The sequence below is a fragment of the Pipistrellus kuhlii genome, unplaced genomic scaffold, assembly GCF_014108245.1.
Source record: "Pipistrellus kuhlii isolate mPipKuh1 unplaced genomic scaffold, mPipKuh1.p scaffold_m20_p_5, whole genome shotgun sequence".
In the NCBI taxonomy this organism is placed as follows: Eukaryota; Metazoa; Chordata; class Mammalia; order Chiroptera; family Vespertilionidae; genus Pipistrellus; species Pipistrellus kuhlii.
The window spans coordinates 35,541,105-35,557,722 of NW_023425551.1; the positions used below are offsets into that span (position 1 = coordinate 35,541,105).

The 16,618-nt window shown below is 33.5% G+C and overlaps 1 protein-coding gene across 7 annotated transcripts in view; it reads right to left on the minus strand.

Annotated features, from left to right (window-relative positions):
* Positions 1–651: 651 nt before the first annotated feature.
* The window catches only part of GRIK2 (glutamate ionotropic receptor kainate type subunit 2), a 534,217-nt gene continuing 518,250 nt past the window's right edge, over positions 652–16,618 (minus strand). For 3 of the 7 annotated variants that reach the window (XM_036414148.2, XM_036414147.2, XM_045572768.1), the window contains one exon: positions 652–2,438. In XM_036414148.2, the coding sequence (XP_036270041.1) occupies positions 2,274–2,438 (165 nt within the window). In that variant the 3' untranslated portion in view covers positions 652–2,273. Of the gene's footprint in view, positions 2,439–4,931; positions 5,071–6,593; positions 6,680–16,618 lie in introns of those variants that run through there. The other 4 variants (XM_036414149.2, XM_036414150.2, XM_036414151.2 and 1 more) reach the window with 4 other exon arrangements.

The following is a 16,618-nucleotide window of genomic DNA, read 5'->3' on the forward strand; positions in this document are numbered from 1 at the left end:
AATTTAAAATGCCCCCAACATTCAAAATTTTGAAAACACTTGGACATTCAATTTTTAGTTTATTTAGATGTTAGTAATTTGGTTTTGTAACTTTTTGCAGTTTAAAAAATACATCACATAATTTTCTTTTGGTCAGGTGCTCTAGTTATAATGGATATTTTAGTAAATTATATGTTATAGCTTGTGATTTAAATATAAGAGGTTTGTTAAGATGATAACATTTAAACCACACACATTATTACTAATTGTTGAAACTGAGCCTATCATGTCCTCTCCCTTTGCTGAGTTACATTGATTTATCAATGCACAAGGAGGTCTTAAATTGGACATCAGTTCAACTTCAAAGATAATATCAGTAATCATTGTACAGCCTATACACATAGTTAATAACCATTGTACAGCCTATACACATAGTTAATAACCATTCAGAAAAGAGGTAAGATGAAGTACTGTTGCCTCTATAACTGCTATCCTAAGTCTAACAATTACACCCTAAATCTCATCATCCAACCTTTTTTCTTCTTTTCTCCAGGTAGTTGGGATGCGGCCATCCTTGAAGACCTAAGAAGATCCAGGAAGTATACTTCTCTCAATGCAATGAAGATGTTGTGCGTTCACTTATATGTACAAAAGAAAAATGAAAGTCAAAGCTGAACGTAAAATGGACATAATTTTAATGATATTTTTTAAATTTTGTGCATTGGATTCAAACAGCAAACTGTGTGCACTCAACTGTTATCACAATGTTGTCAAGAAGTCTGTGTCTTTTACCATTTTACACACAATTGTTCATTACAGTATGTTATCAGCCTCATGGAAACCAGGGGTGTGGCATGGTAAGCAGTGGTGGTAGTGCACCTAACTTTTATATTATCTAACTTGAAAATATTTCTCTTCTATGATTCCTTTTTTTTTCTTGATAAAAATAGTTTTCACCAAACGTTGGTGGTGCACACGCACTACCATTCATGCTTGACATCAACACCCCTGACAGGAACACGTGTTCTTATTTTGTTGATAAAAAGTATTACAAAAATTTCCATACAAAAACTATTTTCATAGAAATCTTGCATTTCCACAAATAAACCTGAACATTTTTTGGAAAAAAAAAAAAACTGCTCAAGAATTTTGTTCATTTAACACCGTGACTGTATTGATAAATGCAGTCCACTTCAAAGTTCTCTGCACATCCTTTTCTACAGATGACCAGTCCCCTCTTTCCTTTCACCGAGGTCTGCCCGGGCTCCATCAAGTTCATTTATAGCAGGAACTAGGGTTTGGATGAACACATTTGAATGTTAAAATGGAAGCTTCACCTTCCACATCACTATCAATACCCATTCCTCTTTTATAACGTAAGACAAAGATTGCAAAATACTATCCTTTTCAATTCAGAATCTCTGAACCAACTGTTGCTTTTTATTCTTGGTGTGAGGTTGGAGGAAGGGGGACGGGGTGGGGTGAGGATAGGTGGCTAGATAGGGATCCGGTAGAGTTACATGTCAAATCACCTGCAGGTGAATTTAAGAAAAACAAAAAACAAAAACCATTATTGCCTTGGTAATTGACATCTCTATCTCAACCAGTGACACAGACTTTTAGAAAAGAAAGAAAAACACTGATGAAGATATGTTTTATATTCCACTTGCCATGAAATTCAGATTTGTTGTGTGTTACATTTTTTTTTTCACATCCTATCAACACATATTGTCTATTCAGATGATCACTGAACTGAGTTGTTGGGGGCTAATAACATCACCACCTCTATTATCTGGGTGTTCAGAAGACCGTACTGTTTCTTGTCATGCTACAGGTTGTTGTTGTTGTTTTCTTTTCTTTCTTTCTTTTTTTTTTTTTTTTTCTGATTCCAAGTATTTTTATTCTTACTGACATTTTTACTGGTTACCTTTGGGGCATTGATATTCCATCTCCTGGCAACAGTTGGACTTCAAAAAGAACCTGTAATTTCTTACTGGACTGCATTTGAAACCAGTCACAAGATGTGCCTGTCACATTCACTCAGAAGAAGGGAGGAACCCATGATAAACAGTATAACCCCGTGTAACTTGGTTGGTCCATGATGCTTGTAAATCAAGTCTGATCACTGCAACTGCTCAGATCACAGAGTCTCTAGTTCATAGACACAGCGGCATGAGGTAACTCATTTTATTTTGCACAGGTTGCATATTTCCACAGGAAACATTCTCGCTAAATTGTTTGGAAAAAAAAAAAAAAAGACGACAGTTTGTGCTTGGGTGTGTGGCCTCCCAGCTTTATGCCATGGTTTCTTTACCTGGCAACCTTCTGTCGTTAAATGTGTGCATGTTGATGACTTCTTCTGTTTTCACAATAACGGGGGCCTGTGGCTTGTGTTTTAACCGTCGCTGGCACTTCAGGGACATCCTCAGTTCTTCCACCATGGCGCTACAGAAGGATCTCTACAGAACAACACAGAAAATGAAATGTTACCAAACAGATAAACTCTCACTGTGCAGAGACAAACTAAAATAAATCTCAACAGACTTTCAACGTAACCAGCCTTGAAGGTTTGAAATATTTCAATAAGAAGGTTAGAACAAATTGTCACACTTTTAGTAGACAACACATGATAATTAATAATATTTTATAAAAGTGGACTAGTTTAAAGAAAATCTCCACTTGATAGTGAAATGAACTACCAACTGGAATGCATATAAAGCACATGTAAAGCTTTATAGGTGTAAAATTAATTAGAATAAAAACATATATCTGTCTACCTTAAAATTGAAATATAAATACATATACACAAATCAATAACCAGAAATCCAATCTTAATATTTGAAAATAGAAGAAATGTACTACTTTTTAGATCACAACACGAGATATGAAAATTTTCTTTAAACATAGATTTGTTTTTCATTTTCCATCTCAAAACAGAACAAAAATATAACACTGACAAAGACATAAAAATATGGAAAATAACTTCTGGTATTCATTATACCTTTTTGTTTGGATTAGGCTTATAAAACTATCGCCGATGATTACAAACAAATATATGAAATAACAAATTGTAGCACATTAAAAATCCATGAAAATATATTAACATTTTTGTCATTGTCAGCTTGATAACTGAGAGTCAATAAATAATTTATCCCATGCAGAAAAAAATGACCTTATAAATATTTTTAAATTTTCATCCCATTAGCAATAGATTTGCTAGAAAAAAATAGTATATATGGGGCTCATTATTACAAGCTCCTCAAAATTCCAATACAAAGTCATATCTGTGCAACAAAATTTATTAGTCTCCCTCCCCAGCTAATTGAGATACATATGTTAGTTACATATAAATAAGATTCATAAACCAGTTATATATTGTAGTTGAAATTCAGATGGGTTGAGACTGATGTTCTTTCTGCGTGAAAACTAAAAATGTGGAAAACAACCAAAAATGTGAACACGGATGAAAAATTAACACAATTCCAGAAAGTGATATGAAAACATAACTAAATAAGCCTAATCAAATATGCATATGAGGACTTATTTTTTTTTTACTTAAGTTTTATTTCTTTGCTGTTTATCAAGTTAAGCTAATTCCAAAAGAATAGAGAATAAAAATATTTAATACTACATACGTTCCTTAGGTTTCAAATATTTTGCACACACATAATCTTTTGTGACAAACTAACATTTTAACTAAAGTAGGCCTCTATCTAACAGAGAAAATTGATTCAGAGAGAGGAAAGTCACTTTTTGCAGCTTACAGTGGAGACTCCAGCAAGGTATCCTGATAACCAAGTTTGAAACTTTCGATCCTAGTACCTCTTGTCCATTCCTGACTATCTCATCACTTTTCTTTTAAGGATTCCTGAATAGCTTCCTAAATAGTCTTCCCAACTCTTTAGCAGATTCCTTCACCAAAGGTTCATAATTATTAGCATAATCTATTTTTCAAACATAATTTATTAATAGCATCTTCTCATGCAAGGAATAGGTGGAATCCAAAGATCCTATTTTTAGAATCATGAATTCTGTGATTCAGTTTTCCCTCTTTCTGCTCCTCCTCCATTTCTTTTTTTCTCTACATACAACCTTTCTGCTTGGATTTCCAAAGTTTTTCTCCTTTGTTCTTCTTTGCTCTGGTACCATGCCATATTCTTTCATCCTTCACGTCTATCCGATTGTATCCCTTACTCAAATTTCCACTTATTAGGTAATTATTTTCCACTTCACCAGACTCATTATTTTCACTCAATTTAGTTTTGCCCCTCTGCTATTTTTAACTCATTATAATATTTTCCCATCTGGCCTCTAAGTCTTCTCTGTATCCCTCTCACTGAATGGTAAGAGATCAAGTTATTACGGTAGTTGCTCTTTAAATGTTGACTGAATTAAGAATAGCTACATATCGCCGAAACCGGTTTGGCTCAATGGATAGAGCGTTGAGCTGCAGACTGAAAGGTCCTGGGTTTGATTCTGGACAAGGCATGTAGGGGGTGTGCAAGAGGCAGCTGATCGATATTTCTCTCTCATTGATGTTTATACCGCTCTATCCCTCTCTCTTCCTCTGTAAAAAATCAATAAAATATATTTTAAAAAAAGAATAGCTACATATGACCTTAATACTTTAATTCTTATTTAACTAATGTTTCTAATTAAATTGCTTAAAAACATTTTAGAAGCTTATTGAAATGCAATGTATACAAGCTATTTAATCAGGTGAAAGTTTGGAATTTGTTTAATAACATTAAATTAGTAAAATATTAATTTATTAGTACTCACAATGGATGATGTTGCTAAACATGATCCCCCATTAAATAATAGAGTTACTGCTATGCTCTTTTATCATGTTAAATTATGCACTTCTGAAATCCATAAATTATATTTCCATTAAAAAATTTTGGGCATCTGACAGCCATTATATGGACACAGTGTTTCTTGTTGTTTTATACCTACTATGAGATGTACTTATTAAGAACATGATGACAATGATGATGAAGATGGTGATGATGACAACACTGTAGAAATGGAAAAGTCTGACTCCAAAAGGGGAAGGAATACATAGTCTTGAGGTAACTTAATCTTGGTTCTCTGTTGAAACATTTAACAGAAGAATTGATTAGATAATACAACAAGGTCAGAACTTAATGCTAATGACACTTAAAAACACAATAGGGTGTGAATAATTTTGAATTGTTTGAAACAAGCCTTCATTTAAAAGTAACAAATGTCTCAAATGTTACATAATTTATAACACCCTCTTCTTGGCAAACTTGGTTTTTAGGCAGTTTGATTATATTAGTTTAAAAGATATATAGAGTAGATATATTAATTAATTTTTGTCTATACAAATAGAGTGATCTCAACAACTTATTTTCTTAGGGGGAAAATCTTATAAATCTCATTCAACAATGGAATTATACATTTTTTTTCTAGTAAGTTAAGAAATAAAATGTATTAGCACCCTTATATAATGTCAGATCACAAATAAAGACAAAAAATTATTTAAAAGAAATTTCATGTACTATAAAATGTATGATGTTAAGTAATATAAAAATGTAGGTAAAAAGCCTGGCCCCAAAGTTAGAACCTTTTATCTTTTATAATTTAAAAGATAAAAGAAAATTTCATCTTTTATCATTTAAAATTACCTTAAGTAAATTATAGTTATAAATTTAACTAAACAACTTATAGCTACAATTTTAGAAACTCTGAAAACTGTAAATCTATAACTTGACCATGATCATTTTTAGGCTTTATCTATTTACAAAGCCATCAGAAAGTAAAAATTTAATCAATCAATCAGTAGACTTGATTACACGCTATTTTACCAGTTTTGTGAATTTTTCTGTTAATCAGCTGAATTTTGCCAGCATTTTTTAATGTACTAATGCAACTATATGTGAAAATAGTTTTATCTAATAAAGTTATGTGACAGACTATTTCTAATCCTTCACAAAAACTATGAAAACCTTTACATTTGAGCAAGAGTTTGGAATCAATATAGTGAATTAAATAATGTCATAAAGTCCTGTTTACTTGTGGCAGTAGGGCAGACACATATTATTTTCTTTTTTTAAAGCTTTAGAATACAAATTCCATATTGATTTATACAAAAATCTAAAGTTGAGATGGTAGAGATGATTGTGAAATATAGTTATTTCCTTGTGCTGTATGCTCAAAAAAATTACTATGTCTGATTTTTAAAGTTCTAATGTCATTTGATAGAGACAAATTGTCTTTCCTACTTCATATAATGATTGGAATTTTTAAATGTATTTTTATTAAACTGTGAAATAGGTTTTGAAAAACCCAAGGGCACTTAACAGAAGTCTCCTGGGTTATAGTCATCAAGAAGTAAGAGGGAGAAAAGGAGAAAAAAACAGAAGCAGAGGAAGCAGGAGGAAGGGAAGAAGAAAGCATAAGGGGGATGGAGTGGATGAGAAAAATAAAGAAAACTATTTTGCTTTTCAAATCACTTCGTAGGGATGGAAATGCACAAATTGTGTCATTAAATAAGTAACATTTTCAGGGTGAAAACAATAACAAAAATGTTTCTCCACATTAATATAACAGACTACAAAAAGAAAAAAGAAAGGCACAAGGATACTAACCATTATTAAAAACCTCTTTTAGTAAGTTTCAAAATTTACTAAACAGTGTCTGGATGGTAGGGTGGCACTAACCAAATAGAAGATTCCTGAAAATGAAAATTTACATCTTTGAGCTGTTAGCATGTAATCGCATTTAAGTTAGTAAAAGTCATTATAAAATTCACTGTAATTAATGAGGCAACCTGTATTTACACATCTCTCATTCTTAAAACAATGAGGGTCTGGGAACCTTAAAAGTTTTAATTTGACTATATTTGCATTGCTTGTTTTGAAAGCTATCTAATTTTATTTTGGGCATAATAAGACAACACATAATCTGCAGATAATTGTTCTAAATAATGTCATTATTGGTGTTATAGAATACTTTATTCTTAATAACTTAACTATATAATTTATAGGTATGCTTAGTAGATAATAGATGTGACAGCACTTAGAGAAGCACATCATTGTTTAAATATTAGAGATGCAGTTGTAAATATGCCCCACATTGAACAATGACTTAAACTACATTTTTAAGTTAAGATCTTTATATTTAGCACTGTCATTTTGAAAAACAGCCACTGAAGGAAAGCAACCAGTTTGATTTTTTTAAACTTAAACTCATCATTTTCATGTTGAATAAATGTACTCATTTATCATCCAAATTAGAAATAGTCATTTTATATATATATATTTATTTTAGGTCTAGTAATAATTAACGTCGTTTTCTAATACTTTTTAAAATCGAATTTATTTAAACAATACAACAAAATTTAATCAACAATGTAGTTGCCATTGTTTTCTACTACTTGTGCCCAATGCTCAGGAAGCATTTTAATCCCTCTGTTGTAAAATTCTTGTGATTTTGATGCAAAAAATTTGGTCAATGCATTTTTGAGGCATTCTTCATTATTAAATTTTTTTCCAAGAAGAAAGTTTTGCAAAGAACAAAACAAATGGTAATCGGAAGGGGCAATATCAGGAGAATATGCAGGTTGAGGGAGAACTTCCCATTCCAACTGGCGCAGTTTTTCAGCAGTGATTCTTGCAGTATGTGGTCATGCATTATCGTGGTGAAGAATTACGCCCTTCTGATTAATCAGCGCAGGTTCTTTTTCTCTTAAAGCTTGGGCTAACCTTTCCAATTGGGCACTATACACTGCACTTTTAATGGTTTGGTTAGATGGTAAAAGTTCATAATGAAGAATTCCTTTAAAATTCCACCAAACACACATCACTTTTTTTGCATGCAAATCAGGTTTTGGCGTGGGCTATGGAGCCTCATTTTTGTCCAACCATTGAGGCCGCCTTTTCAAATTAACAGACAGCACCCATTCTTCATCTCCGGTAACAATTTGCTCTAAAAACGACAAACGGTTTTGACGAGAGAGGAGCGAACTGCAAATTGTGACTCTTTGATTACGGTTGTTGTCGGTCAACTCATGAGGAACCCATTTTCCAAACTTTTGGACTTTGCCAAGTGCATGCAGTTGATTGGAAATTGTTTTTTGTGAACAATTTAAAGTTGTCGCAAGCTCTTGTTGGGTAATTTGAGGATTTTGCACCAAAAGAGCTTGAAGAGCTTCTTGATCAAAATTGGACACACGGCCTCGACCACTCTTGTCATCTAACAAAAAATTTCCCTCGCGAAATTTCTCAAACCAACGCTGGCATTTTCTGGCGCTAACTGCATCTTGACCAAGAGCACTACAGATGTTTTTTGCAGCCTCACTTGCTTTTCTTCCTAATTGGAACTCGTAAAGCATGCAGTGCCGAATATGCTCTTCATCCGCCATCTTCTTAGCCCTAGTTTTGTAACAAAAACCAAACCAAACACAAACTTTTTCAAGCAAAACTTGTTAATTGCACTTCACACATTCTGTAGATACCATGTGTTTGAAGGTTATGTCAATACAAGTCAACGCCAAGCAAGATTAAAAACGACATTAATTATTACTAGACCCGATATATATATATATATATATATATATATATATATATATATATATATATATATATTATTGATTTTTTACAGAGAGGAAGGGAGAGAGATAGAGAGCTAGAAACGTCGATGAGAGAGAAACATCGACCAGCTGCCTCTTGCACACTCCCTACCGGGGATGTGCCCGCAACCAATGTACATGCCCTTGACCGGAATCGAACCTGGGACCTTTTAGTCCGCAGACCAACGCTCTACCTCTGAGCCAAACTGGCTTTTGCAGAAATAGCCATAAAATATTATAAACTACTATCAAGTCTATATTTATATTTTTAAGACAGAACTGTATTTTACATCTTACTATCCTATATTTTGATAGTTTAAAATTACATAGTATTTTGATACTCATTTAGAAAAACATTACCCATTTTTGCATCCAGTTCCTACTTAAGCTCTATCAAGACATCTTCAAGCTGTTTCTCTCATACTGTGCAGCTCAGTGTTTGAATATCGACTAGCACATGTCAATCAAACTGATTTTGTCTTTGTTGTTTAAATTATATGTTAATGACCGGTCAACATGGCTCAGTGGTTTAGCGTTGACCTATGAACCAGAGTGTTGGCATATGAACTGTTCAATTCCAGGTCAGGGCATGTGCCAGGGCTGCCAGGTGGATCCCCAGTGGGAGACATGCAGGAGGCAGCTGATCAATAATTCTCTTATCATTGATGTTTCTCTCTCTCTCTCTCTCTCTCTCTCTCTCTTCTGCTCTGAAATGAATAAAATATATTAAAAAGACAATATATATATGTTACTGATTATAGATATCTAATCCATTTTTAGACACTTTTCCAATTAATTCCTGATCCTGTAGGCCATTTGCCCAAGAATTCCACATCACAGGTAATAAAGAAATATAAAAATTCTGCATAAAATGATCTCACATTATATAATAACTAAACCATGAAAATGAGATGAAAAGTATATATAATGCAGTGTTTTATGTAATATTGGTATATTAAATGAATAAAATACATGTAATTTAATGCAACCCTTGCTTTAGACTTATACTTTTTAATTGGCAGTCTTCTAAGAATATCAAATAGCTAATGCTATACATCAAAATAACGAATGGACCTGGGGCTGTATAAATGCAATAGTGAAGCAATGAGAGATGAAAAATGACTAGTTAAAACATTCATGTAAAAAAATTATATATTTAGTAACTTTGACCTTGATATTCAGTTTTATAGCAGCCATCTTTCTGAAAAACTTACATTATATAGACTAGCTGTGCAGCAGTCAGACAAGACTTTATATGTAAGTTCTTTAATGATTCTATTGATTAATCATTGGAACTTTACAGGTAGAGAAACTAAAACTCAAGAAGTCAAGATATCTACCTAAGGTTATGCACATAACTGATATCAAAGGTAAATGAGAAGCGCCGTTTCCTTGACTTCCACTTTATTAATGCTTCATTATATTAGCCTGCCTCATTAACAGTGAGCTGTATTTTAGCTGAGTCTTTTACCTGGAGTATGTTCTTAATAACTTTAATGTTTTGAATACTAAACAATAAATCAGAGAAAAAATTAAGGGACAAAAAGAAATATGTGATTCCCCCCTTTCAATTAATAAAATGCTAAAGCATCCACGCTTTTGCCTGGATTATTTTACAATAATAAACATAACTAAAGATTAAAATATTCTCAGAAACCTTGACTCTTACAGAAACAGTCACCAAATATCTTGATATGCTTTTTGCAAATATAATGAGACAGAGAAAAATGAGGCATCATTATACATTTGTACATGTCCCCTACTTAAGCTGGAAAAATCAATAAATAAATTCAGTCAAGTTTCAACACCACTTTAGTCAACACAGCTATGAAATGCATTTTAAGAAAAAGCAATGTTAATCATCACATTCTTGCTGGTAGTCATAATGATACAATTTTTCAATAATATATCTATCTATATCTATCTATCTATCTATCTATCTATCTATCTATCTATCTAATCCAATTTAACTAATGCTTAATTGCAGTAGAGCTCTCTTTTCTGAAGGCCCCGCAAGTTAAATGTATCCATTTTGTAAATAATAATAAATATAACAATAGTTATCAGACACATGCAAAAAATCCCACCTATGTAAATTACTTATCTTAATTATTAAAACATTTAATTTATGGCATATTTGTAGTTTGTTTATTTATTTATTTTAAAAGACACATAGAGAAGTGAAGTAATTTTATTCAAGGTTATACAAAGTTGAGAAATGATTCCAAGTCTGTATCATTTCAAAATTCACCCTAAAGAATAAGAAAGTGAAATAACTATGCTTATGACCAAAGCCTACAATCTGTTTATCTAAATCAAACTCCCACTCCATACATTTTATCAATGCAGCTTCAGAAAGAAAAAAACTATTAGGAGAAATAGTTAAGTATTCACTCTTGATTTTGTGAATATGATATAGCATAAGTAGTGTTAGCTGAGATATCTTTGACCTTGGGAAATATACTTCACCCCTGAAATACTTATCCTCATCTGAACAATATGGATATTTACACAGTTGTCATGATCACTTCATACCCAAGAAAATATTATGCTCTAAAAGCTCTAAAGTGGTTTATAAAAATGAGGAAGTAAAATTATTACCTGTCAAGCTACAATTTTAATTTTAACACATCATTTATAGTCATTTGGAGAAATGACTTAAAGATCCTTTTGTCAACATTAAAGTAGTTTATAGAGTAAAACAAAGATTGGCATCTCATTTTAAAGTGTGATTTTATATTTACATATAAAAACATTTTTAAAAGCCATCCACTTATCCCTCATATGGAATTTCCATAATGGAAATTGAAAGATGATCTGCCACCTTGCAGAGAAAAGCAGTAACATAAAAGAATACAAAATGGACTATTTATCCAAAGCTTATTTACATCGTTTAACATCTGAATAGCAACATGCTCTATAGATAAATTTTACATTATTGAAGATTTATTTGGCACTTTATAATTCTTTACAATGATTTATAGCAGCGTTTGCATTCCTATATCTTATTCAATAAATGACTTTTTTTTTTTAAATAAAAATTGCTTCTGTTAGAACTAATATTTCAACTTTCTGAAAGCAATTTATGTATAAGCATCAGTGAACAATCTGTTTTCATTCTTCTGGTCACATGAAATACAAATTCAGCCAACTTTGAAAAATGTTTCCTGTGTGAGTAAACTTTCACCCAGGATCTCAGGTTTAAATGAAACCATTCTCATTTCTCCATAAATTTCCACAATTGCATTGTTTCATTAATTTGTCCTTCTATGCCTTTTACATTTGTTATTCAATTATAGACTGAAGGACATTCTATGTGCCCTCAAAAATGTTTTTGAACTTCCAGTGACTGGAAAATTACCATTATTTAGAGATATTTTAGATTTATTTTACCAGTGTTCTATAATAAAAAACAAACAAACTATATTGACTAAAATGAACTATATACTGAAAATATAAATATTTAGTAGTTCTGAATATACACATAAATCATTTTAGAGGCAAGTTAGAATAACTATATGTGTCCAATACAGAACACATAAGTTACAAATTCAATATCTGAGCAATAACTTATATTTTTATTTCTCAGATATACTCACTATACTTTGTTTAAATGTAAGTAATAAGAAAATGAATATTTCTGTTAAGTTTTAGTTCATGTCCAAGAAACTCAGAGATTTGTGTTTAATGTGTTCAATGGAAACAATTTGTACAGCCTAACCTATTTTCAGTTACATAGGAAAAATATTTGTATACAAATCAGACAAAAACAAAAAGTTAAAATGTATGTTATATTACTATTGCTGGAAATCAAAAGACGGCAGAATTATGCCTACCTTTTTAAAAAGGACACATTAAAATATTTAAGAAACAGTAATATTAAGCAAATTAATAAACCATGGTTATTTATAAAATATTCTTATAAAAATTCAAATTATTACAATTACTTCTAATTCATGCTTATAAAACCAATATATTGTCATAAATAATACCAGAGAAAACAAAGATTTGCATATTAGGTTGCTTTCTTCAGTTAGAAGGGAGAATCAGGACCTTCAAACAAATGCAACTTCCTTTTGAAGTCATACACCCTTTGTATTCCAAAATAGGGTCTCAAACATTTTGTAATTTTCATTTAAATTGTTAGGAGGGTTGGAGCTATTAGTTAATCTATCTTCCAATACACTGTTTAATATAGCACTGAATAAATGAAGCAAGTTGGCAATGGATGAGTGATCAACTAGCTCTGCTAGTAATTGATTTATTTTTCTTCAATAAAGTTGCATAAACCAAAAAACAAACAAAAAAACAAAACAAAACAAAAAACCAAATGCAACTTGAAATGGACTAATAACTGCTTTGGATGTACAGCTGATTCTTGGATTGCTTACTGAATGAACCTTAACTAGTAATGTTTTTAAAATCAGCAGAAGGGTACGGAAAAAAGACAATCAATAAAAAATGCACATGATACCTAATTATTTTTTCAGACACTTCAGAAAAGGAATACTTTTTGGGTATCTTTCCAAATGGTCAATTGACACTTTCAGAAAAAAATAAATATGTATTTATTTTAAAAGTTTAAATAAATAAAAATCAAGGTATCACTGTGGCATTAATATCTGCATCAAAATCAAAACCCTTAAGTACTATAAAAATTGGAAGACACCATCTTGTGGTTATCTAAAAGGAATGCAATTTAGAGTTTTTGAAAAATTTAAGGACTATCTCTTTCAGCATTATCTTCTGTATTCATTTTTTCCCTTCTTTATTGATTAAGGTATTACATATGTGTCCTTATCCCATTGTATTCAGTTTTAACCTATTCTTATTTTAAGATAATGTATTCATATATGATTCTTAATTATCAAACAACTTGGAAATATAAAACGTTATGGTCATCAACTTCCATAATGTTCATATTCAACTAGACTCAGTGTATATTATATCTGCCAACTTACTGAGATGGAAAAAATTATTTGTCTTTTAAAAAGTAGTAGAATATTATAGACTGAAGAAAAAAGAAAGAAAATGGAGAATGAGAAGAGAAAATAGCAAAACACTTTGGAGCTAAATGGCGAATCCTTGCTTTAAATATGCAAAGCATAATCCATTGCATGCCTGGCTCTCAATAAATAATTATTAGAGCAAAGGAATAGTTCCACAAATGTTTACCATCTTTTTAATTTAAGAAGTTAGATTTTAGGCACAATTATAAGTGTAAATAAACTGTGGATTTCTATATACCATCAAGCATAACTTATAATAAATTCTAGGAATATTTTCTTTTTAAAAAAATATATTTTATTGATTTTACACAGAGAGGAATTGAGAGGGATAGAGAGTTAGAAACGTCGACCAGCTACCTCTTGCACTCCCCCACTGGGGATGTGCCCGCAATCAAGGTACATGCCCTTGACCGGAATCGAGCCTGGGACCTTTCAGTCCACAGGCTGACACTCTATCCACTGAGCCAAACCAGTTTTGGCATATTCTAGGAATATTTTCTGACAACTCTGATAAATTAAATAAGGTATTAAACTGTTTAGCCCAAATGAGTAATTTTTTTTCAAGAAAAATGAAGAAAATTGAGTTTAATAACCTAATTTATCACAATAAAAATATAGGTCACCCTAATAAAACCATAATTATTTATTTGCTAAACCCAATTCTTTTGAATTATATAAAAACAGTTCATTTTCATTCTTTATTGTAGTTTTTATAAAATAGGTCACTGGAATCAACTTCATTATTAATTTAAGTCAATAGAAAGAAAGATTAATTAGATAATTGATGATAGATAGATAGATAGATAGATAGATAGATAGATAGATAGATCTTATGCCAATAAGCACTACTTGTTTCCTTAGAGTACAAATCAGAAAATTGGGTCATTTTCCTACAGGAACTAAGAGTCCAGTGGGCAGAGATGCACTCACACATAGAAACCAACAAGTATGACGTGCAATAAAATAACATGCTAAGGGAGAATGGAGATATACATAGGCCTCACAGAGATAAGGTTCCTTGGCTTGTTGATGGATGTGGTTTGAAATGTCAGAAATACCTTCTCAACTTTTTCAAAAGGGGAGAATATCTTTTTGGAATGATGATAGTACCTGAAATAAGCTAGGTATAAAAATACACAGGGTTGCTCAAGTCAAATGGAAGAGGTTTGGAAAAAATGGATGACTTTGGAGAATGGAAAGTATGTTAGTGCAGCTAGAGGAGAAAGTGTCAGCTGCGGGGAAGGAAAAGGTAAAACTACAGAGACAGGTCCTGACGTGTCTGATAAGCTAGGGAGTTTGACTTCCAATGTGGAAGCCAGGAGGAGACATGTGTGAAAGCATTGGGGAATGTGAAACATAATGCTTATGTATTATCAAAACAGTTGTTTCTTTTGTATTCTTTGATTTCTTTTCAATGTAATGTTTTATCTGGTTTAATAAAAAAAAAGTACATTCCTTTTAATAACTTTTAATAAGGCCATTCATGAGAGCTGGTTATGTTAAAATTCAACCAAATTCATTATTTCTAACTAGAAGCCCAGTGCACAGATTCATGCACCAATGGGGTCCCTTGGCCTGGCCTGTGGGATTGGGCTGAAACCAGCTCTCCAACATCCCCGAAAGGGTCCCAGATTGTGAGAGGGTGCAGGCCAGGTGGAGGAACCCCACGATTAGGGCCAGGGAGGGAGGCAGGAGGTTAGCCAGCAGGAAAGGGTCATGGGAGGGTCTCCAGGGTGTGTTCAGCCCATCTTGCTCAGTCCTGATCGGCAGGACCCCCACAGCAAGCTAACCTACTGGTTGGAGCATTTGCCCCCTGGTGGTCAGTGCACATCATAGTGAGAAATTGAGTGTCCTTAGCAAGCATACAATTAGCATATTATGCTTTGATTGGTTGAACAGCTGACTGGCTGACCAGACACTTAGCATATTAGGTTTTTATTATATCTACACTAATAAAAGAGAAATATGCAAATTGACCACCACTCCACAACACCCACCAGTCAATCAGGAGTGAGTATGCAAATTAATCTCACCATCTCTGTGGAAACTGACAGCAGGGAGGAGACAGCTACCAGCACAGCCTGCTTGGCCATTGCCATGGCGACCTGGGAACAGGTAAGTGCAGCCTGCAGGTAGCTCCCAGCACAGCCTGCTTGATAGTCACCATGGTGTGGAGCAGGCAGGGCCTGCAGAGAGCAGAGAACCATGGGGAGTGGGCCTATGCTATCACATTCCCTGAGGGCTCTGGGATTGGAGAGGGTGCAGGTCAGGCTGAGGGACACCCCCATGTGCACTAATTTTGTGCACTGGGCCTCTAGTAGGATAATAATAATAATAATAATAATAATAAAAGTATTTTACAGAATTAAATCTCTATATCCACTCTTCTGTTTTTAAGCAGAATGTTTATAAAGCAGCTAGAAACTCAGTGCACAAAATTTGTGCATGGGGGGCCCTCAGCTCAACCTGCACCCTCTACAATCCAGGATCTCTCAGGGGATGTCCTACTGATGGCTCAGGCCCATTTCCGTAGTTCTCTGAGGGTTTTGCTGCAGCCATGGAGATGAAACCCCCATGCCCTGCTCTCCGCTCTCTGCCTGCCTTGCCATGTACCATGCGAAGGAAGCCCCAATGCCCTGCAGCGTGCTCTGTCTGCCAGGCCTGGGAGCTTTCCCGACACCAACACACTAAGGAAGCTCCCAAGCCCTGCTGTCCTGGCTCTGTCTGTGGGGCCTGGGGTGTTCCCGCCACCACCTTACTAAGGAAGCGGACAAGCCCTGCAGTCTGGGCTCTGTCTGCCATGTCTGGGTCCAGATCCAGCTTTGCCACTTGGTCTGTGCAAACCCCTGCAGGGCTGATGGGCCCAGACTCTGCAGCACTGGTGGAGCAGGAAGGCTGGATCTGTCCCCGCAGGCAGCAGGGATGAGGGAACTCAGCCCCACCATCTTGTGGCTATGGGGGCTGCCATTTTGTCGCAGAGTGATGGTTAATTTGCATATTGCTCTTTTATTAGATAGGATTGTGCATAATGACA